This window comes from Hemibagrus wyckioides, linkage group LG20 (genome assembly GCF_019097595.1).
Source record: "Hemibagrus wyckioides isolate EC202008001 linkage group LG20, SWU_Hwy_1.0, whole genome shotgun sequence".
Lineage (NCBI taxonomy): Eukaryota > Metazoa > Chordata > Actinopteri > Siluriformes > Bagridae > Hemibagrus > Hemibagrus wyckioides.
The window spans coordinates 15084486-15108059 of NC_080729.1; the positions used below are offsets into that span (position 1 = coordinate 15084486).

Here is a 23574-nt window from a genome sequence, read left to right on the forward strand (position 1 = left end):
TGAAAAGTGAGTCAAAGTCTTTCCCTTATATTTCAGTGGATTAAAAAAATCAGATTAAAGAGAAATCAATCTGACAACCATGATGGAGCATTTGTTAAAATCTGAAAAATGCTGCATTGTACAGAGCTACATTCTTTCCATCCAGCACCATGAAGTGCACTTCTGTGGAATCTTTAAAAGGATTTATGCAACTGAATAACAGCCTGTTTAATGCTTTTTAGCAATTTTAGCAAATTAAACCCTGTGAAGAAGCCTTTTCTTTTCTTTTCTTTTCTTCTATAGGGATAGCTTCATCCTTCATCCTAACGTGACATTTTGTGGTCCTCATAATTGCATGCCATTATGTTTTATCAAATGTTATTCTGGTTCCTGTTACAGGAATTGTCCTGGCTGATATCATCGAGAAATACTTTGTGTCTCCAACTTTATTTCGGGTGATCAGACTAGCCAGAATAGGACGGGTCCTACGGCTCATACGAGCAGCAAAAGGAATAAGGACGTTACTCTTTGCCTTAATGATGTCACTGCCAGCCCTCTTTAACATTGGCCTTCTGCTGTTCCTTGTCATGTTTATTTATGCCATATTTGGAATGGCCAACTTTGCCTATGTGAAGAAGCATGGTGGGATCGATGACATGTTTAACTTTGAAACCTTTGGAAACAGTATTATATGCCTGTTCCAGATTACCACTTCTGCTGGCTGGAACAATTTACTGGATCCCATTCTAAGCAACTCGCCAGAGGAATGTAACCCACACATCGTCAACACAGGTACTAATATAAAGGGCAACTGCGGAAACCCGTCTGTGGGAATTACATTTTTTGTTAGTTACATCATCATCTCCTTCCTCATAGTTGTTAACATGTACATTGCCATCATTTTGGAGAACTTCAGTGTGGCCACAGAGGAGAGCACTGAGCCTCTCACTGAGGACGACTTTGAGATGTTCTACGAGGTATGGGAGAAGTTTGATGTGGAAGCAACGCATTTCATCGAATACTCCAAGCTTTCCAGTTTTGCAGACGCACTTTCCGAGCCCCTGCGGATTGCCAAACCCAACAAGCTCAAGCTGATTTCGATGGATCTACCCATGGTGAGTGGAGACAAGATCCACTGCTTGGACATCCTGTTTGCCTTCACCAAACGTGTACTGGGTGAGTCGGGTGAGATGGATGCCCTCAAGCAACAGATGGAGGAGAAGTTTATGATATCCAACCCTTCCAAGACCTCCTACGAACCCATTACCACCACTCTCCGGCGCAAGCAGGAGGAGGTCTCGGCCACCACGATCCAGCGGGCGTACAGGAGGCGCCTAGTCAAACAGCAGAGAAAGAATCCTTCCTATATGTACCAACAAATCAACCAAGAGGCATCAGTGGATGCTCAGAAAAAGCAGGGGCTCATTGGACATATGATTAAAGAGCATTATGACCCTGAGGAGGAGCTGGTTGAGGAGTTTCAGCACTGCTCCCTTCCTTCCTATGAAACTGTCTCTATGGCTCCAGTTGGATTGTTCCAGGTGCTGATACCAGCCTCCAAGAACCTTGCAGCTTGTGAGTCTTACAGCATTGAAGAAACCTTTGTGTAAGTACTGCTTAGTAATTATTTCATGAAGAACCCGCAGAACTACAGTGGACTCCTGAGCACACAGGTACATTTGCTGATTCCTATGATGCTCCAACCATTTAAAAGCCATACTATATGTTATATTACTTCTTGACAGCCAGAAATATCAGGATCCATCGAGGATAGTCTCACTCAGTGATCACCAGCCCAGATCTTGAGGATCTACCATTTGTTGATAGACTGTGAAAGTCAGTAAGGTAGAGATCCTGGATAATCTCTACTTTGTTGGAAATAAATTTTGTGTGAATGGATGGAGGTCCAGAACATATTTATTATAGACACAATGGCTTTTTGGTAGCTAGTATTTACCTTGCAATAAGATCATTCATACATGTTCAACTTTTTCCCCTCTCATATTTTTCAGCAATGATCTGAAATGTTTTTCTAGAATTTTTCAAGATGTATGTCCCAACACTGCAAAATGTAACTATTTATATTTTTACATCAAGTCTATAGGATAAGGTTGTGACCATGAACACATTCTGATTTCTTAACTGATGTAAATAGAATTAAAACCAGGGCGAATGTAGTGTTTAAATGTGCATAAAAGACCATTTTACTCTATAGAAGCATTGCTTTGATGCTATTATAGCTTGGCTTTGAGTCTGCACAAGATATCAGATTGATTTTAGGGCTATTTTTACGATGAGATCTGCAATATGTGCCTGCTGACGGATGTTGTGTCTGTAAACTTGACTCATCTTGGGGGCTTCAGGAGCCGTATTAACAGCTCTGAGGGAATTATTCTGTAATAAAGTCTCACTTGTACTTACTGTATACACTTAAAAATAAAAGCTCTTAAATGTTTTTTTTTTTTTCCCAAGAAACTTTCACATCCCTATAACCTATCCATTGCAATACTGGTTCTTTGGTTCTTCAGAGTATTAAAAGGTTCTTCATGGTACTAAGAAAAAGGTGGTTCTTTTAAGAACCTTTTTGGTTCTTCCTTGGCACCTTTATTTTTAAGAGTTTATGGGAAATGAATGATATAATATGCAGTGGTATCTTTGCATAAACTTAAAATCAATTCAATTCAATTTCTATTACAAACAGGTGACAAATTAACGGATAGACAAGTGACCGTTCCTCTCTGGGGGTTATGCATGTGTTTATTTGCTGGCATGGTTCATGTCCACTTTAAAAGAAGAATCAGTTCCAATCAAAGAAAGTTCTACCTAATGTAACAACTTTTTCTCTCCAGTACAGTTCCAGAGTTTCTTTTTCCTTTTAATTTGTCACCTGAATATACACGGATTAGGCATAACATTATGACCAACTACCTAATATTGTGTTGGTCTCCCTTTTGCTGCCCTGACCTGTCGAGGCATGGACTCCACTAGATCCCTGAAGGTGAACCAGCATTAACGTCTTCAGCAATTTGAGTAACAGTAGCTCGCCTGTTGGATCGGATCACACGGACCAGCCTTCGCTCCCCACGTGCATCAATGAGCCTTGGTCGCTCATGACCCTGTCGCCCGTTCACCACTGTTCCTTTCTTGGACCACTTTTGATAGATACTGACCACTGCAGACCGGGAACACCCCACAAGAGCTGCAGTTCGGGAGATGCTCTGATCCAGTCGTCTAGCCATCACAATTTGGCCCTTGTCAAACTCGCTCAAATCCTTACACTTGCTTCTAACACATCAAAATGTTCACTTACAACCTAATATATCCCACCCACTAACAGGTGCCATGATGAGGAGATAATCAGTGTTACTCACTTCACCTCTCAGCGCTCATAATGTTATGCCTGATCGGTGTGTATACCATGAGATTCCTTTTTACACAGGGCAATAGATCCAAGAATATTGATAAATCTCTATGTTATGTCTGAACAAAACATTTATTAGGCATTATATAAAGTGACAATAAAGAAAACAAAAATGTGTCGGGTGTTTAAATGTGCCAGTTATGGAAGAAATCTCAAAATTTGGTCTTTTATTAGCTTTCCCTGGGACAATTTAAAAAGGAAATAAGGTCATTCCTATTAAACCAGATCAAAACTAGGGCCACAAAATGAACAGATGAATAAAACAATGGATTGAAGTGATGGTTGTATTAAATTATAAAATATATTCATTCAAACACATAAAACTTGTCTGTTCTACAAGGATGCACCATTATTAAAGCATGCATCAAAAATGACGGCCAATTTAGCACTTTGCCTGAGAGCTTAACCTTCTCCTGCCATGAAGAGCGTGATCAAATCCCTCTGTGACCAGCTGGACCTTGAGGATTATCCCAGTGCAGAGAGGGAAATAAAAATGACTTGTTTTTAATTACATATGCAAACACACACACACACACTTCTGTCCAGCTCTCCCTTTCTCCATAATGGGCAGGAAGTCAGTGTTGTTGTATTCTGTATAAAATATTACACACAAAAGAAAATTGTCTATAAAATTCAACATGCTTTTGCACAACACAGATACATCCCTGTTTCTATCACCAGCATCATGAATCCTTGATGAATATACTTTGGTAAATGATATGATGTGAAAGCGTCTGAACATGTGGCCAGGATTAAGCTTTACTAGACAGAAAATATTATGAAGGATTAAAAATGCACTATTACTAATTACAAAAAAAATGCACTTGCACATGCTACAGCCCCGTACTTTTGTACGAATGCAGCCCAAACATCACATTTGAGATTTGATTTGGAGTAAAAAAAAAAAAAAAAAAAAAAAAGGCAAGGAGTCTCCTCAACACATTTAACTGAGCTGCTGAATTTTGTAATTAATATATTTCATAATCCAGAGCTGTTAACAGATGGAGTGCGACTTTGCGACAGGGTCAAAAGTTCTGACTGGGTTAATATCGTACCACATTCCTACTGAATCCTGGTTAGATTGATTCATTTTCTGTAATAGCAGCTCTAACTGTATTTCAAGTCACAAGTTTCTGTTAATGCACATGATGGTTTCCATAATAACGTTTATTTTGGTGGGTGTGCCACATAATCGAAGTTTCTTTATAACATCATGAGCTGATTTATGGGGCAGTGGGTGGCTCAAGTAGTTAAGGCTCTGGGTTGTGGATCAGGGTTCAAGCCCCAGCACCAATAAGCTCCACTGTTGGGCAATTGAGCAAGTCCCTACTCCAGGGGCGCTGTATCATTGCTGCCCTTATGCTCTGACCCCAACTTCCTCAGCTGGGATATGTGAAGAAAAGAATTCCACTGTGCTGTAATGTATGAGTGGTAAAAAAGAAACAGAGATAGCCTTTGTGTGTCACATATACATTACAGCACAGTGAAATTCTTTCTTTGCATATCCCAGCCTTGGAGGTTGGGGTCAGAGCGCACCCCTGGCCTTGCTCAAGGGCCCAACAGTGGCAACTTGGCGGTGCTGGGGCTTGAACCCCTGATCTTCCAGTCAACGACCTAGAGCCTTAACCACTTGAGCCGCCACCACCACTCTAGAGAAAGGGGAGAGCGCAAATGCAGACCCCCACTATTATAAATTATGCAGTCCTGCATTTGGGGAATTTGCAAAGGTCAGCACAGCCTGAGTGCAATGGCTGAGCCTCGCTTTGGGCAAACCACCTCCTTGATCATGGTATTGTCCCTGCCAGGTAAGTATAATAAAGGCGATAATAAATGGTGATAATAAAGGCTTCTCGCCCTCAATTCTGCTTTTTCTTCTGGAGAGAAATAATTGTAACCTGGTGAGGTGGATGATTGTGTCATTTATTAGTAAGTCTTTGAATTGCAACTGTTGGCATATTGTAGCCGATATTGTATATTGCATATTGTACAGAAAAATAATGAACTTTGGGGTAGTAACAGACATCATTGCATATATAGTTATTTATTTTCCTATAGCATCATGCATGTACAATTTTATTTCTTACCTGAATCAATATTCATGTGCACAAGAAAATCCATGATCAGGGAAAAAAAAGAGGCGTAGACAAAGAAGATGAAACGGGAGTTGAAATGTTTGCATGAAGAACGAGACCGAGGAAGACAACAAAACAAAGAAAAAGCGTGGGAAGCAGGGGCAGGAGACTCCGAGGGACACAATGAGCCATGCATTCATTTCGTCTTAAGTGGTGAGCGCTGTGAAGGAGAAAAGCCAGGTTAAGCCATATATTCACTTCAGAGCCATTAGACTCATTTCAAGGGGGGAAAAAAGAGAGAGAGAGAGAGTGAAGGAGCTGTGTAGGCGGTTCTTCCATTATCTGTAATTTAAAAAAATAAATAAATAAAATCACACAGACACGTCTTACCCCTTGAATTTGACTGATGCCAGCTTTTCAACATTTACATTAAACATGTTTTAACTGGAATTGTTCAGACCTGTACTGATACAGTTTACTATATCACACCACAAACACCTTACGCATCATATAATGATCTTTATATTCAAGTAGACTTTTCAAAAGGGACAGAATTATTTGTCGAAATTAGCTACAGAAGAGCACAAATCCTAAAATCCATTTTTATGGATTACTATTAATCTGGTTGTGTGTTTCAGATTGTAGGCTCAGAGGAACCTTGACTGAAGGAGGACAGGATTTCTGCCTGCTGAATCCCTTTATTTATCCATTTACGGTGAATGAAAAACCTATAAAAAGGGAATTAAATTAAACCTGTTAAATGGTGAATAAATATGTTTACACTAATAGGTTTGGTTTGCACCACGATCGTAATAAAAGGTGTTTGTATAATCAGCCTTCAGTGAAATGCATTGAAAGAAACCCAACAATGTAAAATAAAATGAAGCTAGATAGAAACATTACAGTTCGCTCAAGGAGAAACCACAGAAAGAGACACCTCACATCTGGATTTGACCTGAGAGGACAGTGAAAGTGGACAGAAAAAGGCAGGAAGGAAGGAAGGTTGAGACAGAGGAACAGTTTTCTTGTCATTTGCCACAATTTTTACACTCAGTAAGTGCAGACAATCACAAGAGACCTTCATACGTAATGACTTTAAAAAAAAAGAAAAAGAAAGAAGGACACAGCAAGTCTTCTATTTTTAGAGCAAGTCTTCTATCAGAGCTTCTGCCATTTGTTGCACACTGGGGGAGTTCGACAAAACAACCTGATTTCAGCAGGAAAAAGGCTCAATATTCTACACACCTGTACACTGTAATGTACTTATATAATGAAAAAATAACATTTAGCTGGCATCATGTCCTGTACATAAGAATTAGATTAAAGTTATAAGACATGGGAATAATGAAGAATATTGTTTGAATTTAATATGTATGCCTCACATTATGGCGCAATCTCTTTTTTCTGTTGGTGGGGGATTCATGTAAATCTCAGGTCTGATGGATCTCAGTTGTGTCTGTGTTTCTATTCTATAGCAGATGCGTTACTGTATGTTAGTGATAGAGGAGAGCACTTCAAAAATGCGAGATCTGGTAATAATCCTTTGAATTATTCTAAACCAGTTATTCTATTCAGATCTACCTGGGAGAAATGTCCATAAAACGTCAATATCAGAGTAAATGGTCAACAATATGCTTGTAGATTGTGATATCTTGTTATTAAATAGGAAAATAAATTTACCACATACTGATGTGAAAGCAGCTCGTGAGGTTTTATACTTAAATAAGTTAAAAAATAGCTGAATATTAAAAAAATAAATTGAATAAAAAAAATTTTACCAGAGGCACCGGAAGCCTGACCATGATAAAGCATCTGAAGAGGGATGAACACGTGTTTTTCTGGCTACAAGATTTTTAACACCAGAAAATCTATAAGCTAATTCTTTTATCATCTCCAGTACTGTCAATCTGAAACAAAAATGGGTTCAATTCTGTTTTAAATATTATAAATATATATAAAAAGGAGGTAGCCATCTTACAATATGAGAGAGAGAGAGAGAGAGAGGGGCATTTAATCATTTCTAAACTGTATTAAGTTCTTTTAAGGGGATTGAGGATGAGGATACCCCCCAAAAAATTTGAGGAACTACAAATAAATCAGAAATACACCTTAGTGATCTTTAATGAAGTGAAGCTCTGTAAGAGGGAATAAACTGAAATGACCTTACATACGTTGAGACAACAGAATCACACAAGTGTCCATACAGCCCTAAAAATATTTAATAAGAAAGCTTTAACATCTGCTATCTTGCAATTGGATGAGCACCATACACGTTCGTGCACACACACACACACACACACACACACACACACACACACACACACACAGGGGTGTGTGTACATGCTGTATGTAACAACGGTCATTCAGTCTAACACAGTCTAAAAGATCAGGTTCCTTTTAGATTGGAGTCTAGGAAATCAAATCGATTTGCCTTTATATCTGTCTCACAAACACACACTTGCTACCTAAATTATTTGCACTAGATTAAGAGTTACAGGAATCAGACTGTAACACATATCAGACTTAATATTCAGGGCTAAACAGTACATACGGTATCCAAGACTTCTTCAATAAGACCACGTTATAGAGGTTCGCTGACCTGATTCTTTGTGTATTGACAAATATATAACTTTTATCATTTAAAACATTTGTGAATTTACATTTAATGTAAATGTCCTGTATGCATAGGACTAAGATTATGACCACCAAACTTAGGATACTATATTTTAATGATTTTCTTAAATAATTTATATAATTTTGGGTGCTGGAAAAACGTTTCCTGATGTATTAAACCTAGATATGGTTATGCCGTGTTCGAATAAAGCTTGCAAGCCGAATTTTCTAATGTTCGAGACGATAAAACCGCCTCGACTCTGAACATCTGCTTGAAACCACGAGACGTCAAGCAGTCAAGCGAAAGACAGTATTTACAGAAATCACAGCATGTACAGTTTCAAAGCTTAACAAACACGTTTCCTGTGTTAAGACGACGTGTAAAAACTCATTTCGAACACCTTAGTAGTATTTACTGCTGCTTTAATTTATTTAAAAGAAATTTGGCACAATCCAACCTGCAGACAGCTTTAATACTCACACAGATTTCCCTTTAAAATCCCTGAAGTCGGTATACATTTACTGAGGGAATTGGCTCAGCTAGAGGATAGAGCTGTATAGAGACTAGAACATGAACAGAGTGGTTAAAATGAGGTAGGTTCCAGCTTTAATAATAATAATAATAATAATAAAAACAATAATATAGGAGAAAATATAACTGCTACTCTGTGCACAAGAACCACAGACATGTCGTCTTTACATGAACTATACCGTTAGCACACAAAAATATCACAGAACTTTCTATATATATATATATATATATATATATATATATATATATATATATTTAAAAAAATCTCAAACATATAAAAAGTAACCATATGTTTATTTACACGTCTACCGTAAAAACAATAAAATACTCGCCTAAATGAGGTCAGAATCGTTATATTACTACCGAACGTCAAATTCTCAGCCGACACACACACGATCTAATAAGCCTGGATTACTAAGGAGCAGTAAATAGGAACACCGAGCACCATCACTTCGCTGAGATGTTCCTACTGCTGAGCTCTATTGCTAAAAGCTGTGTGATTAAAAACCACACACACACGCCTCCAGCTACCCGTCTCATTCAAACCCTGAGCAGTGTAGTATATCAAACACATCCACCCTCGTTATTCCCGAAGCGTCCATGCTTTTGCTCATTATACGTGTCCGTAATGCAAACATCACGTTCACCTACACGCTTTCAGAGACCCTGCCCTAAATACGTAGGCGTAATACTAAAGCATAAAGGCATTTGTGTGTCAACCTCTAGGCGCTACATTGGGGTTTAATATTCACAGGCTAAGCATACAAATACATATACATGTGTAGTGGCCTGAGAAAACCCTTCGATTGACCAGATTCTGATATTTACTTCTACGTACAAGCCTGTAGTGATCTATACGCTTTAACGAACTAAAATGTATATGCACGTGCATCTCACTTTGATTCTGAAGTAAAAGCTACTTTTAATTATCATAAACACGGGCCTCATCATAATCTCTTCACTTAACTGATCACTGCTCGCACGGACACTGATCAAGAGTCAGTGCTGAATCATTCAGTCGCTTCATGTCAACAAAATCTGCTCACCTTTATAACAGTAGAATAGACGAGGTATAGACGAATAGACGATAGTAATAGTAATAGATGAGGCTTATGTCTATTTCACTATAGCATGTAAATATTGTTACGATAAAGCCTGATATTCACTGGAAAAAAAAAAAAAATCACACTGAGCAGATTTTTTTTTTTTTTTAAGACATATTCAGGCAGATTTTACCAACTGGTTTTAAGTCAGAAAGCAGGCTGAATAAAAACATTTTCACATTGTTTCATAAAAACCGAGATGTATAGTACTGGTGTATTTTGGCTCCTGGTTATTGCATGATTTCCAGTATCTGTTGCGGTGACATCCGAAAGGTTTTCCCAGACCGCCACACACAGTGATAATCTGCCTGATAAAACCATCGTAGATCAAATCAGAGGCTACACTAAAATACAGCAATACTGAATAAAACCAAAACAGTCCTGCTGCCTTTTGATTCCAGTGTTCCAGACAACTGCTCTCTCAAATTCCTAAACAGCATGTCATTCTTCATAAAACACGTCGAACATTTTCACAAAGAAACTAAAGATTGTTGCAACTATTAAAAAAAGATCACTGAGTAATAAGAAGAGAGGTACTCGGTCGCACGGAGGTCGGTTTCGTGTAACAGTCTTTAGCTTCTCGCTCCACTTTTTCGAGTCACTGATCAACAGCATAAAGACAAAGCGAGGAACGTAGACTTCACGGGCCAAGTCCTTTGAACTGAGGTATCTGCGGAGTGGATGAGGATATTAGAACTGAAGTAAACTCACTTACAACTCGCATTTGAATCCTAAAACATGAGGTAACAAGTGCACGGTGAAATGGTCGTTTGATTGTGTATGAGGCTTCAGCTTGTTGTGCATTTGTGCTTTTCTGAATGCAAAGGGGGACAGCAGAAGTAGTGCGAGGTTTTACTAAAAGTTGGCATCTAATTTGTGCAAAAGATGTTAAAAAGATCCACAAGCAAAATCAACAACTAATAACTAGGGGAAACTGCTCCAGAATTCATGGGTGAAATGCCATTCTATGAAAAGTTCTATGCATGTGCAAGCACACACACCTGATTAATATTTTGCTTGCAGATCTTTATGTTGAACTCCACATATGAAATACCAGAAGAGCAGCAAAGTTCACATTACTGAAGAGGTTTGATGGTGGTGTAGCGGTCTCTACTTCCTGCTTCACTGATTGACGTTATTCACATGCTGGCCTCTTTGAGTGGTAAAGTTGAGTCGCTGTCTATCATAATCACGGAGACCGGGCACTCTGAGGTAGAACTGTTGGTGGTGTTGGATGCCCTGGTGAGGGTGATGATGCGTTCTTCCACGCAGCCTGCGGACAGACGGGCCTCTGCGTCGTGGTCCCAGCACTCTTCTACTGTCTCGCACATCTGAGCCAATCCCTAAAACACACAACAAAACTATATCATTTTGCATCAATGTGTAATGGCACATTAATGAAGTGGGAAAATGTAAATAAATAAACAAACCCTACTTTTTAATAAATATGTAGAATAAAATGATTAGAAATGTTTACTTCCACCAGTCATTACTTTCCATTAACGTCATTACAGAGTTAACACGAACTCTTTACGAACCTTAAGTGCATATCAAACTTAATATACTTCGAGTATACACCGATCAGGCATAACATTATGAGCACTGAGAGGTGAAGTGAATAACACTGATGATCTCCTCATCATGGCACCTGTTAGTGATGTGGGATATATTAAGCAGCAAGTGAACATTTTGTCCTCAAAGTTGATGTGTTAGAAGCAGGAACAATGGGCAAGCGTAAGGATTTGAGTGAGTTTGGCTAGACGACTGGATCTGAGCATCTCCAAAACTGAAGCACTTGTGGGGTGTTCTGGTCTGCGGTGGTCAGTATCTATCAAAAGTAACATTTTGGTGCTATATATCACAGCACACCTTCAGGTACTTAGTGGAGTCCATGTCTGATGAGTCAGGGCTGTTTTGGCCGCAAAAGGGGGGCCGACACAATATTAGGCAGGTGGTCATAATGTTATGCCTGATCGTTGTATATAAAATTAAAAGAAAACAAACAAACAAACAAAAAAAAATCTTTACCGGATGTTTGAGCCAGCAGTCCTTCAGCATGGGCCTCATCTTCTTATGGACCACCACATCCTGCAGATCCTCCAGAGATGGGTGTTGGCCCACCTCCTCCTCAAACGGGAGCATGTACTCACGTACAGAGCCTGAACGAGCCAGTAACACGTTAAATTTCCAACTAACCTAATGGGTTGGTTTAGTTATCTTCTTGTGAGAGGTGAAAAATATTCCAATATTAATTACATGGTTTTTCATATATATAACGAAGTAACAATATCTGGGGCAAGTAGCACTGTTAAATTTTTTTAATGAACCTTCTGATCTGAACTGGGAAAATGGAGCATTTTCATCCACTATAAGTGAACATTCATCCACTATAACTAACTAATCCACTAATGACTCACCATCAGCAGCAGTGCAGCGGGACAGCAGTTCCCAGAGCACCAGGCCCAAAGCATACATATCAATCCTCAAAAATGCATCCCTGTGAAAGTTTATTGCACCCTCCAGCACCTCCGGGGCCATGTAGCGCCTTGTACCAACCTGAAGCATGGCACAGACACACCAGGACATTTTCAAATTTGGTCTCAAGATCGAAGTGCATCTCAAAGATCAAGTTAATAAGAAATATTTCTTTTCAGTATATAAAGTTTCACCTGGCCATGAGTATCTCCTGGTGTCTTTCCAGGTTCGAAGCGCACAGCCAGGCCAAAGTCACCAATCACAGCAGTCAAATCAGTCCTGAGCAGCACATTCTTACTCTTAAAGTCCCTGATGAGAGAAAGACAGTCACACCGTGTAATTGATGAAAAAACAAGTTACATTTCCACTGAACATTTTGCTTTGGCTGATAATCTTTAGTAATCATCCAGACAAGGTAATAAAATCACACCTGTGTGCGATTGCTGGTTTGGGTGCCTCCGGTCTGTAGGATAGATCCTCATGTAGGTAGGCAAGGCCTCGGGCCATGCTCTCTGCAATGTGGCACAACTCATGCCAATTCACCACATTCCCCTTCAGGTAGTCTGTTAAAGATCCCTACAGCACAGAGAGACACAAATACATCAGCTGCACCACAAACATCAATGGAATAAAGACACAACATATAATATTTTAATGTTCTTAAGTTAAAAAATTCTCTTGGGTAAATCACATTCAAGTGCATGTTTTGACAAGGTGATAAATATGTGTATGTCCATTTGATCAGCTCAAAGCTACATTACTTTGACAAAAGTTTTGGGACACCCCTCCAAATCATTAAATTCAGGTGTTTTTCAGGGGTTGTTCTTGGCCCCTTTTGTTCCAGTGAAAGGAACTCTTAATGCTTCAGAATACCAAGACATTTTAGACAATTTTGTGCCCCCAACTTTGTGGGAACAGTTTGGGGATGACCCCTTCCTGTTCCAACATGACTGCACACCAGTGCACAAAGCAAGGTCCATAAAGACATGGATGAGAGAGTTTGGTGTGGAGGAACTTGACTGGCCTGCACAGAGTCCTAACCTCAACCTGATAGAACACCTTTGGGACGAATTAGAGCGGAGACTGTGAGCCAGACCTTCTTGTCCAACATCAGTGACTGACCTCACAAATGTGCTTCTAGAGGAATGGTCAAAAATTTCAGAAAACACACTCCTAAACCTTGTGGAAAGCCTTCCCAGAGGAGTTGATGCTGTTATAGCTGCAAAGGGTGGGACAACTCCATATTACATTCACATGCATGTAAATGAAGATGTCCCAAAACTTTTGGCAATATAGTGTACGTCCTACAAAAGCGAAACCTGACTTGAATGATTTATAGACTTCTACTGCACGGAATGACAGAAGGCCAAACGAAAGAATGCCACGCTGAAAAGGAAGACTGAATACATGAATGAATGTCTGACCCTTTCATGGAATTCGGTGATGAGCCACAGCTCCATTTCCAGGTTGGTTCCTCGTTTTTCCGCAGAGATGTAGCATAGCAGGTTCTCATGTCTCAGCCCCTCAGTGAGGTAAATTTCTCTCTCATTCTGCCATGATTGCTTATCCTGGACACATAAACAATAATCAAGGCTTGTTATGAACAAGTTTGGCTGTACACCTCTAGAAAAAACGGACCGGCTCAAATCATTGTGTACGAATCCAGCCGAAACCTCCTGCAGTCGCTTGCGGTTCACATGCACACACGCTATGTATGCGACGATCAAGACCAGAAACGGTTTCGGGTGCTTACCTGAACGGGGAATATCTTGACTGCGACATATTCGGTTAGCAGCTGAGCCTTCCACACGCACCCGAAACGCCCCCTTGCTTTCATTTCCAGCAGCTGTAGTGGCTTCAGACCTACCAGAGATGGAGATGGAGGAGCAGGACCCACACCCTACCAGAACAAACAAAGTGTAGGTGAGCTTAATAACACCACACATCAGGTATGTAAAAAACACACTTTCAGATTCATGCATCACACCTGGTTAATGTCCACATGACCGTATGGAGCTTTGCGCTGGTGGTATGTCCAGCAGGCGAGCACCAAGGCCAGAGACAGCACAAGCAGAGGAAGGAGAGAGTATGCCAACACACCAAGCAGGGACGGTCCCACCGGAGGAGGCTGAATCTTCACTGAAACATTAGACACCAAGAAAATGTGCACAGTTAAACACTCATTACTCAACTTTGTAGCTAAAAAATATTAGAGCAGGTCAACAGGATGTTTAAAACAAACAAAACATTATTAAACAAGACAGCTGCTACATTATTTAGACCACATAATGATGAGAACAGGAAACAAAATAAAGTGAAAGAAACCATGAGGAGTCGGGCTGCACTTTATGACAAGTGAAGCAGTGTTGTTTAGATCCTTTTTATTATTATTATTATTTTACAATAATCTATGTTATGCTTGCACCTCTTATTCATTCCACATTTATGCCGGCACTACTGTATGTCTTTCTTCTCTCATCTGTCTTGCTGCTTGTATCTTGTCTACTTCATGCTCTTGGTGACTTTTCTATCCTATTTTCTTTGAGGGTGGAATCATCAGAGAGTATCTCCGAGACTTGACATGAGCAAAACGGTCAATCACCATACTAGTATTTATAATTCCTTTTTTACTTGACAGAACAGTCAGTCCTGGCCCATTGCTCACCTAAGCCATGTCTGTATTTTAACTTAAACACTGCATTAGTTGAATAATAGAAAGTCATGATGTTCAGACTGTAACGTCTTAGCACTTTAACAGTTTATATTTTATTTAGATCTATCTTTAGGCTTATTTAATTTAAGGCTTTTGTGCGTCTTATGTATGGAATAATATTCAAAAGGGTCCTATATGTCCGGGGTTTTCAAGACAGTGGGCCTCCTTTTTGAGACAACATACATTTGTTAGCCGACTTTTACCAACTGTGTTAACATTAAAAATTAAAAGTTAGTCTATTATCTGAATTATAAGATTGTTTTCTGACCGTTTTCTTTTATTGCTGTCGCGCTCAAGAGCTATAAGGTATTTTAGTCACCTGGTGTGAAAGTGGTGCTGCGCAGACCGATAGGCGTAGGACATTAAAGTATCGCGAGAGCAGTTCTAGAGCATATTCGAGCGCACACTCTTGCAGTATTTTGGCGTGTGGGCGTGTGCGTGTGTGTGTATGATGTGGTGTAAGGAGTCTCCAGTGTCATTACTGTGTATCAGTGTGTGTTTGTGTGTGTGTGTGTGTGTGTGCACGCACAGAGAGAGGTCAGTCAAAATCGCGTACATTAAGCGGCAACAGTGCTCAACTAAAACGATCACCATTTACAAAATTCTGGATAAAACGTTCGGGGCTAGATTGAAATTAGCCCTAGCGACGCCCCTGGTGTTGCAGAAACACACTAAAGCATGCCGCTCGACATCATCGCTAGAAATAATTCCACACCACAGATAAAGCATTTCTTTCCGGTTCTAAATCTTGATTCTTCTCAGCACCACTTTGCAAATGATCTGATGTTTCTTTATCAGTGCACATTAACATGACGATGAAGATAGACATGCGATAATGGATAATCGGGGCGTGGATAAAGACACGCCTACAGACTATTAGACCTATTAAAAGTCTTAATTCGCCCCTCACAACGTAACATGCAATAAACACCCCTTAAGCATGCAGAATAATTGTAAGTAGATTTTTTTGTAATGGCAGCGTTGAACGATTACATAATTGTGACATCTGTAATTGTAATCGCGATTAGAAAATCGATTAACTGTGCAGCCCTAATGGGGAGTGTAAATTTTATGGTAAAAACATGGAAAAACACAAGTATAAAATGAAACTAGCATCTATTTACATTACAAAGTTGGACGCACACAATGTTTAAATTTGCCTTCACTGGAAATAAAGGTGTTTAGCCCTAAATATTTTCCAGCGTGACAATACCCCCAGAAAGAGAGGCGCTTATTATAAGTGGGAAAGCAAACTGGGTGTCCAACATATTCTGTGACTGTGCTAAAGTTAAAGTTTCAATATTTAATGTAATTGAACATTCTGTTACGGTAAACAAGATTTCTGCTCCGACAGTCTCTGTGGTGTTTCACCTGCAGGCGTGTTGACTTCTGGCAGGTGTGTGAATTTTTCATTGCAGTAATTTCCCTCGCAGCAGCAGAAAAACACCTGAGGGCGTTCCTCTGTGGCCACACACTCTTGTCTGCCCACACACGCACAGAAAGAGATTGCCTTTAAAAAGTGCAAAACGAAGGTTTACAAGAAAACGTTATTCTCCTGAGTAACATTTCACCTGTCATAGCAGTTGAAGTCATCGAGCCAGCAGCCCTTTTTCACCAGGTGTATGCTTCCTGAAGAGTTGATCCAGGACGCGTAGCAGTGCTGTCGCTTGTCCTTTTCTCCCTCGCATCTCTCGTAGCCACTCTGATTAGTCCGCTCAGCTTGCCAGTTATCATTATAGTACACACACTCTCTGGTGCCGACCTCGCCTTGCCCGGGTCCTAAGAAACAAAAGTGTAATTGTCAAAAAAACATTAATTACTTTAACAAAAATACTTAACAATGGAGAATAATAGAGCACTTCCAATAAATCCTTAACAGTTGATTTATAAGTCAGCAAGTCCCTGCTTGCACAGTTAACCACACACACACACTCATATCCCATATCTTTCACCCAGAGACATACACACTACTGGAACAGACTGTGTTTACACCGAATGATTGTTGAGGGGGGATTATTTAATGCATTTGCAAATGCACAGTGTCCCAGATAAGAATGGTCAGATCTCAAGTTCTGACCCCACGCATTAACCATTGTCTACTTGTGATCCGATCACCCGAGGCAGATGTTCATCCCCAGTGTGTCTGGTGACACAACCATGATCATTTGCAATAAAAATAAATATATAGCCTAAATATAACAACAAGAAAAACCTCTTTAAACATCATGTATAGGTAAGAGGATGCCCATCCCCCAAAGGGTGCCAGATCTTCCACTAACCACTTAATCCCCTCACCACACACACACACAAGAGAGAGATAAGAAGAAAGCCTTAGAAACCTCAGAAAGATACTATGCCTTGCTATACTAAAACTCCAGACACACTCTTTGTCTTCTCCTATTACTAATACGAGTCACGTGAAAAGATTACTTTACAACATCACACACACACACACACACACACACAGCACAGGAGAGAGTAGGAGCTTTAAATGTAGGTTTCAGCTCTCCTGTGGAGTTCACCGATCCAGATCACATTGTCACATCCTGGCCTCACAGCTGACCTATGGACGCTGCGGTCAGGGTGTCAAATCAGCTTTTGTGTTGAAGCGCTCTCCCATAGGTTTCCGAGTCAGTATTCGGGGGGGATTACATTTACAGGTAGCCACCAAGTGCTAAGGTTCTCAATATAATGTGGGGTCTGTGAAGCATAGCAAGGTTGTCACACCCAACAATGTAAATGCATCATTACAACAGATTTATTGCTTTATGTTTCATTTACATCAAAGCATACTCTCTTGTTTTTCAGAAGAGCACATTTTCACTTGAAATATTTTATTTATGAACAGAATAAATTTTTTTTTTGAAAAGCTGTCCAATGGAATGAAATTTTCTGAATTGTTATTTAAAAAAACCCCCAAAAAACTTAAAATGGATATATGCATTTGTAATAAATATAAAATAATATATAGTTTTAATCAGTCAAATTAAATAACTTTAATTTTCAAAAACTCCAAAAAAAAAAAAAAAAAAAAAATTATATGAGGCATAAATGATCAGGAATTAAAATCTCTACAGCTCCAAAATTAGCTGTATTAAAACAAATCTGTACTATCAGGAACTGTTAATAATAATAATAACCATCATCACAAATAATAACAATACATTAATGTAATTAAGCTATATAATTAGATTTTATTTTAAATTAATAAATACTTAAATCTAACAATAATTGTATATTTAACCATATTTATATCAAATTGTATGAGAAATAAATTATCAGGAATAAAAATCTCTATAACTCCAACATTAGACATATTGAAACAAATCTGTACTGTCAGGAACTGTTAGTATTAATAATAATAATAATAATAATAATAATAATAATAAAATTAAACTACATAATCATAATTTATTTAAAATAATAAATACTTAAATCTAACAATAATGGCATTTTCTGAATCTTATGTTTTTTTAAACTTAAACTGGATATAGGTATTCGTAATAAATATAAAATAATGTAATATAGTTTTAATCAGTCAAATTGAATGAGTTTAATCATCAAAAACTCAAAACAAAAAAATTATGAGGAATAAATGATCAGGAATAAAAATCTCTACAGCTCCAACATTAGTTGTATTGAAACAAATGTTAATAATAATAATAATAATAATAATAATAATAATAATAATGCAATTAATCTACATAATAATTTATTTAAAATGATAAATACTTAAATCTAACAATAATTTTATATATAACAATATTTAAACCAATCATGCTCCAATATGCACTGTAAGTAAAACAGCGCCATCTGGTGGAGGAAGCCGTTATAACTGTTAAAAAGCAGCTGTTCGTGACATGTGTCCCAAAACTCTTTCTTTGTACCTCTACTTATATTTACACACACACACACACACACAAACTTGTTTCCTTATATTTTAAGAAATGATTAACAAAATATAACCGGATAATTAAAAGCTAACCTCAACCTAATAATGGTTAAACAGTTCATGGTGTAAACACACAGAACATTAAGCAATAGGACGAGTGAAGCACGGTACAATAAAAAACAACACTGGATCATACACGGCTAAAACACACCAATAAGTCAGTTCGGTTGGTTTTTATTGTGTCAAAGTTTGATTGAATCATGACTCGTGTTAAAATATTCCGTTTTATATCTAGCACGAGGCGTTGATGTTGCAAATCACAACAATGCACACAAGTGAGTTTCTTACCTGCTAAGAAACTTCCCCGGATAAGTGCCAGTGTCACCCAGTGAGCAAACATATTCCTGCAGGGAGATGGAGGGAGACCCGAGAAAGACTCTGTCTGTCTTTTAGGATTGTTTTGCCTTCGGAAAGCATTTACAGTTTAAAACAATTACCCGAGACACATGAATACAAACAAGCAGCAGCCCATGGCCTCGAACCACCGCTACAGCACCGAGGGAGCGAATAAAACTCTCGTTCCGGCAAAAGAAACAAAGTGCAACTTCGCAAAAATACCGAATTTCATACCGACACCACTACAGTTAATGTTGCATTAAAAAAACCAGCCGTGTGTCCTGATTTACAAACCGAACCGCTGTTTTATTTCACGCTGAGTTCCTTAAACACACACAGTGGTGCTGTAGTAGAGTTGACGTGAAAAGCTCGAGCGCGTCCAAAATGGCTTCTGAATAGCGACCGACGACATCACAAGCACCCGGATGTTCCTGAGGGGCTGACACACTCTGTCCATTTAATATATCAATAATAATAACTCTCAAAACCTTTATAAACATCTACAATATAACCATATAAACAAATGACAAGAAGATTTTCTAAAAAAAATAAAAAGACAAGTATTAAATAAATCCCTTTTTTCCCCTTTAAAAAGCAATCGTGGCCAGTCCTACTGTAACTTTTGCATTACAATATATATATATATATATATATATATATATATATATATATATATATATATATATATATTGTAATATATATATTGTAATATATATATTGTAATCATACATTTTGAATTAAACTTTATTATTAATAATAAAGTTTAATTCAAAATGTATGATAAATTATTGGTAAATAAATAAATCACTGTTTCCAGAAAGTCCTTAATTGTTCTCTTGCGGTTAGCATGAATGCTAGCACGTTTTGTTTACTTGCTAATTGTATGCTAAAAAAGCAAAACAAAAACAAAAGCCAGCTATCACGCATTTGAAATGAGTGAAATGCAGCTATTGTCAAAATCCTTTTATTTAAAAAAAAATAAAAAATAATATATATATATAGTTACATGAGATATGTTCATATTTAAATCTGTTGCAGGTTTTCATTGATTCAATGTTTTGTAAATTTCCCTTTGAGATGAATAAAGTATCTATCTATCTATCTATCTATCTATCTATCTATCTATCTATCTATCTATCTATCTATCTATCTATCTATCTATCTATCTATCTATCTAAAAAAATGATGAAACGATGGCAGTTAAGTGTAACATGAAATCACAAATATGTCTGACATACAGGAAAAGAGTCCAATATAGTTTTATTCTGTGGTCAGGTTGTTAAGAGGAGTTACGCAAGAAAGAAAGTGACAAACAAGTCACCCGGAGGTGCGGAGGCATGTGTGTAATTGCAATTTCTCATGTTCAAAGAAGATGTCATAAATATGTCATTTATATGCCCAACTATTACAACTATACAAAGTCTACTCTAAGCTTATTACCATATAAGCCTATCTTAAGATTTCCATAAAATCGTCTGTGACAGTCTAGTGTCTAGGCTTCTTCCCACTTTCCTTCTAATTTTTGAGTAGCTGTGATATTAGCAACACAAAAGCTGGGGGATCCTCCCAGCGCTGACTGACCCTGTGGGTCATGGCTTTGTCCTTCCTGGCCAAACTTCAGTGGAGAGCGGTATTCTTCACCCCCCGGACCCCTACACGCTCAGCTGGCACTAACAAACCTTGACTATTCTTTCTTTTATCCTCATTAATACAAAGCCTCTCCCTGTTTTCTCACCATGGAGCGAAGACAGGAGCCATGTTTTACTTTTGAGCGTACAAATTTGTAAGAAGGGAAATTGTGACCTACGGAGTGAATGAATAACACTGAAAATGCCTCAGCATAATTAGGCATACTCATCTATATTCATTTCATGTTATATGTGGCTTTTACTGATTAAGCAGGAATTTAAAGCTTTCAAGCAAAGAGTGGAAATAATGAATGAATATAAAAGTAACATAACAATTAATTCAAACTGCAAGTAAGGTCCATCTTGCAGTGTGTGAGGTGCTTGTGTAAGTTGAGGAAATTATTCTATTATTTGCTCTGCCATCATAAAGGATGAGAAAAAACACATTTCAATCAATGATCTTCTCCACAGATCAAATGGTGCATTGGAGTTTGGACTTCCCTTTACTACTATCTAATGATGTCTTTCAAGTAATAGCATATTAGGCAATAAATTATTGTTGCTCAAAAAAAGGTAATTAATATTCTGCCAGATTTTAAAATGTATGAAATTTACACATTTAAAATGCATGAGCATTTTTTAAACAGCTGATACACAGTGGGGTCCTGTCCTAGTCTGAGAGCACTAGTGAAAATGCTTCTGTTTTGCATTTTCTAAGTGAATACAACATTCATTACAAATGATTAACAAACAACTTGATTGAAAATTAGACTCTCTGGTACTTTTTTTTGTGTTAATGACAGTGAGCCGGAAAGGCAGAAGTAAAGACTGTTAGACTCGTCTGTGTTTTTTCTTTTTTCTTTCTAAAAGAACACAGTTGGAAAAAATGTAAGAGAAAGAAAGTAAAGAAAGAGACAGGAAGAGAGAAAAAAGAAGAGAGAAAGAGGGACAGACAAGAAGGAGGATAAATCACAGGAGAATTATGAAGAACTGTGTGGAGGAATGGAGATGAAGCGGATGTACAGCCTGCAGAAAACCCTCGTTCAGCCCGTCAGAATGGTCGTGCTGGACCTCCATCTGTCCATCCTGGACGATCTGTTAGGTGAGGCGCTATCCTACGTTAACCTACGCTAAAGCCACAAACCTTTACCTCCATGTCAGAACATGATATGAAAACGTCCTAAGTTTTACTGATTGACAAGCAGGTCCTGATCAGTGTTGGCGGAGCCTTAAAAGATAAGAACACATTTAAGTTGAAGGTTTGGGCTTCACGTGTACAGTGTCTAGTTCAGTCTATTTAAACAGAACTGTGTTGTGTTCTCTTGGCTGTGGTTCTTCAGTTTTCCTGGTTGAGAACGCTGGCTCGAAATGTCTAATGTTTTTATGACACGGGCAGTTTCACTGCATGTCGTAATGTCTATGGCTGTATATGTGACAAATAAAATTTAGATCTGAGTTTGAATACAATTGATTGCTGGTGATGCAGTGCTTGTTCAAAACACAGGTCAAGAATTATGATATTGCATAATTGTGTACACTAAATATTTAGGATAGAGAATTTGAACTGTGCTGTAATCTATCACAAGCTAACAAGATAACATTATTTGACATTAGTGGTCAGTGTTTCATAATCCTGGGCTCTTGCTAAATACATCTGGAAAGTTTGAGAAGTGGAAACTGTGGCTGTATAAATGGAAAAAAAGAAATAGAGACTTTCCTCACTCCTATAACTACATACGTTTCTTACAGACTTCACAGTATTTATTGAATAATAATCGAATAATATCTGTAAAATAGTGTGTCGTGGCTGTGGACACTAAAATATTTAAGAAAAAAAGAGTGCATAGAAAGAAGCAAAACATAGCAGTGGATTCTTGATGTTCTGGGGCTGTTTTTCATGGCTCAAAGCCCAGGAAATATTTTTTCAGACTTCATTAATTTTAGTAGTAGGAGTACTGATAATGTTGGCAGTGGTATATGACAGAAGGTGTATAACTTTCTCCTTTATGTAAGTTTTTTAAAATTCAAATATGTGTCAGAAATGTGAGATTTCTTTGCATACTTTAATAAGGAATGCCATTAATTCTGGTGTTCAGAGCTCTTACAAAATACTGCAAGAGCATCTGGAAACATTTCAAACCAACAAAAGCAGGGTCTGTGCGCAATTCCAGTGTATCATTTACATCCAGGTTATAGCACAGTGCTGCTGAATCCTTGATTCTGATTGGTCAGAAAATGCTAAATAGTGTTCCTAATATAACAGCATCTAGCATTTTCCAGCTGCAAGACTAATGACAGGTTTATTTTAATGCACTAAATCACTATCCGGAACATTAAATATAACTATGAACTGATCTCACTTATTAATATTAATAGGCAAATTACAATAAAGACAAATTGTTGAATTGCTCTTCTCGATGTGGTCTTATGGAACCACGGTTAGATAGGGTGGTAACGTAAACCTGGTATTGATTATTTTCCTATAACAGCACACACCATTGTGTTTTATTCCTTAATTCTTAAATGTCAAGTTTGTTTAAATCCCCCCCAAGTAAAATCTTTTACAAATAACTCTGTATTTCTATTTATTTCTATACTGTTTTGTTTTTTCTTTATTGCTTGTGACACGGGTGTGAGATACTAGTACAGACGTTTCCTGAATACTGACACATCCTGGATTGTAGAGCCGTACTTCCTCCTAAAGTAGACAGAAAGAAAAAAATGAGAACATGTTAATTGTTGTAAACTGT

General features: G+C 38.1%; 2 protein-coding genes and 1 non-coding gene across 4 annotated transcripts in view; 1 reads left to right on the forward strand and 2 right to left on the reverse strand.

Annotated features, from left to right (window-relative positions):
• Window positions 1–2417, forward strand: part of scn12aa (sodium channel, voltage gated, type XII, alpha a) — a 28878-nt gene extending 26461 nt beyond the window's left edge. For both annotated transcript variants that reach the window (XM_058372810.1, XM_058372809.1), the window contains one exon: window positions 379–2417. In XM_058372810.1, coding sequence (XP_058228793.1) covers window positions 379–1589 — 1211 coding nt within the window. In that variant the 3' untranslated portion in view covers window positions 1590–2417. The remainder of the gene's footprint in view (window positions 1–378) is intronic.
• A 2600-nt stretch (window positions 2418–5017) lies between these two features.
• Window positions 5018–19578, reverse strand: LOC131371123 (activin receptor type-2B). The gene is made up of 11 exons (XM_058418908.1): window positions 19149–19578; window positions 16480–16687; window positions 16280–16389; window positions 14183–14334; window positions 13949–14095; window positions 13620–13763; window positions 12626–12771; window positions 12390–12504; window positions 12138–12276; window positions 11749–11879; window positions 5018–11063 (listed from the first exon to the last, which is right to left on the reverse strand). The coding sequence occupies exons 1-11, from the start codon at window positions 19198–19200 to the stop codon at window positions 10860–10862; spliced, it is 1548 nt and encodes a 515-aa protein (XP_058274891.1). The 5' UTR covers window positions 19201–19578; the 3' UTR covers window positions 5018–10859.
• Window positions 5057–5213, reverse strand: LOC131342093 (U1 spliceosomal RNA). Its single transcript, XR_009202964.1, has one exon. It is a non-coding gene; the product is annotated as a U1 spliceosomal RNA (small nuclear RNA).
• Window positions 19579–23574: the final 3996 nt, after the last annotated feature.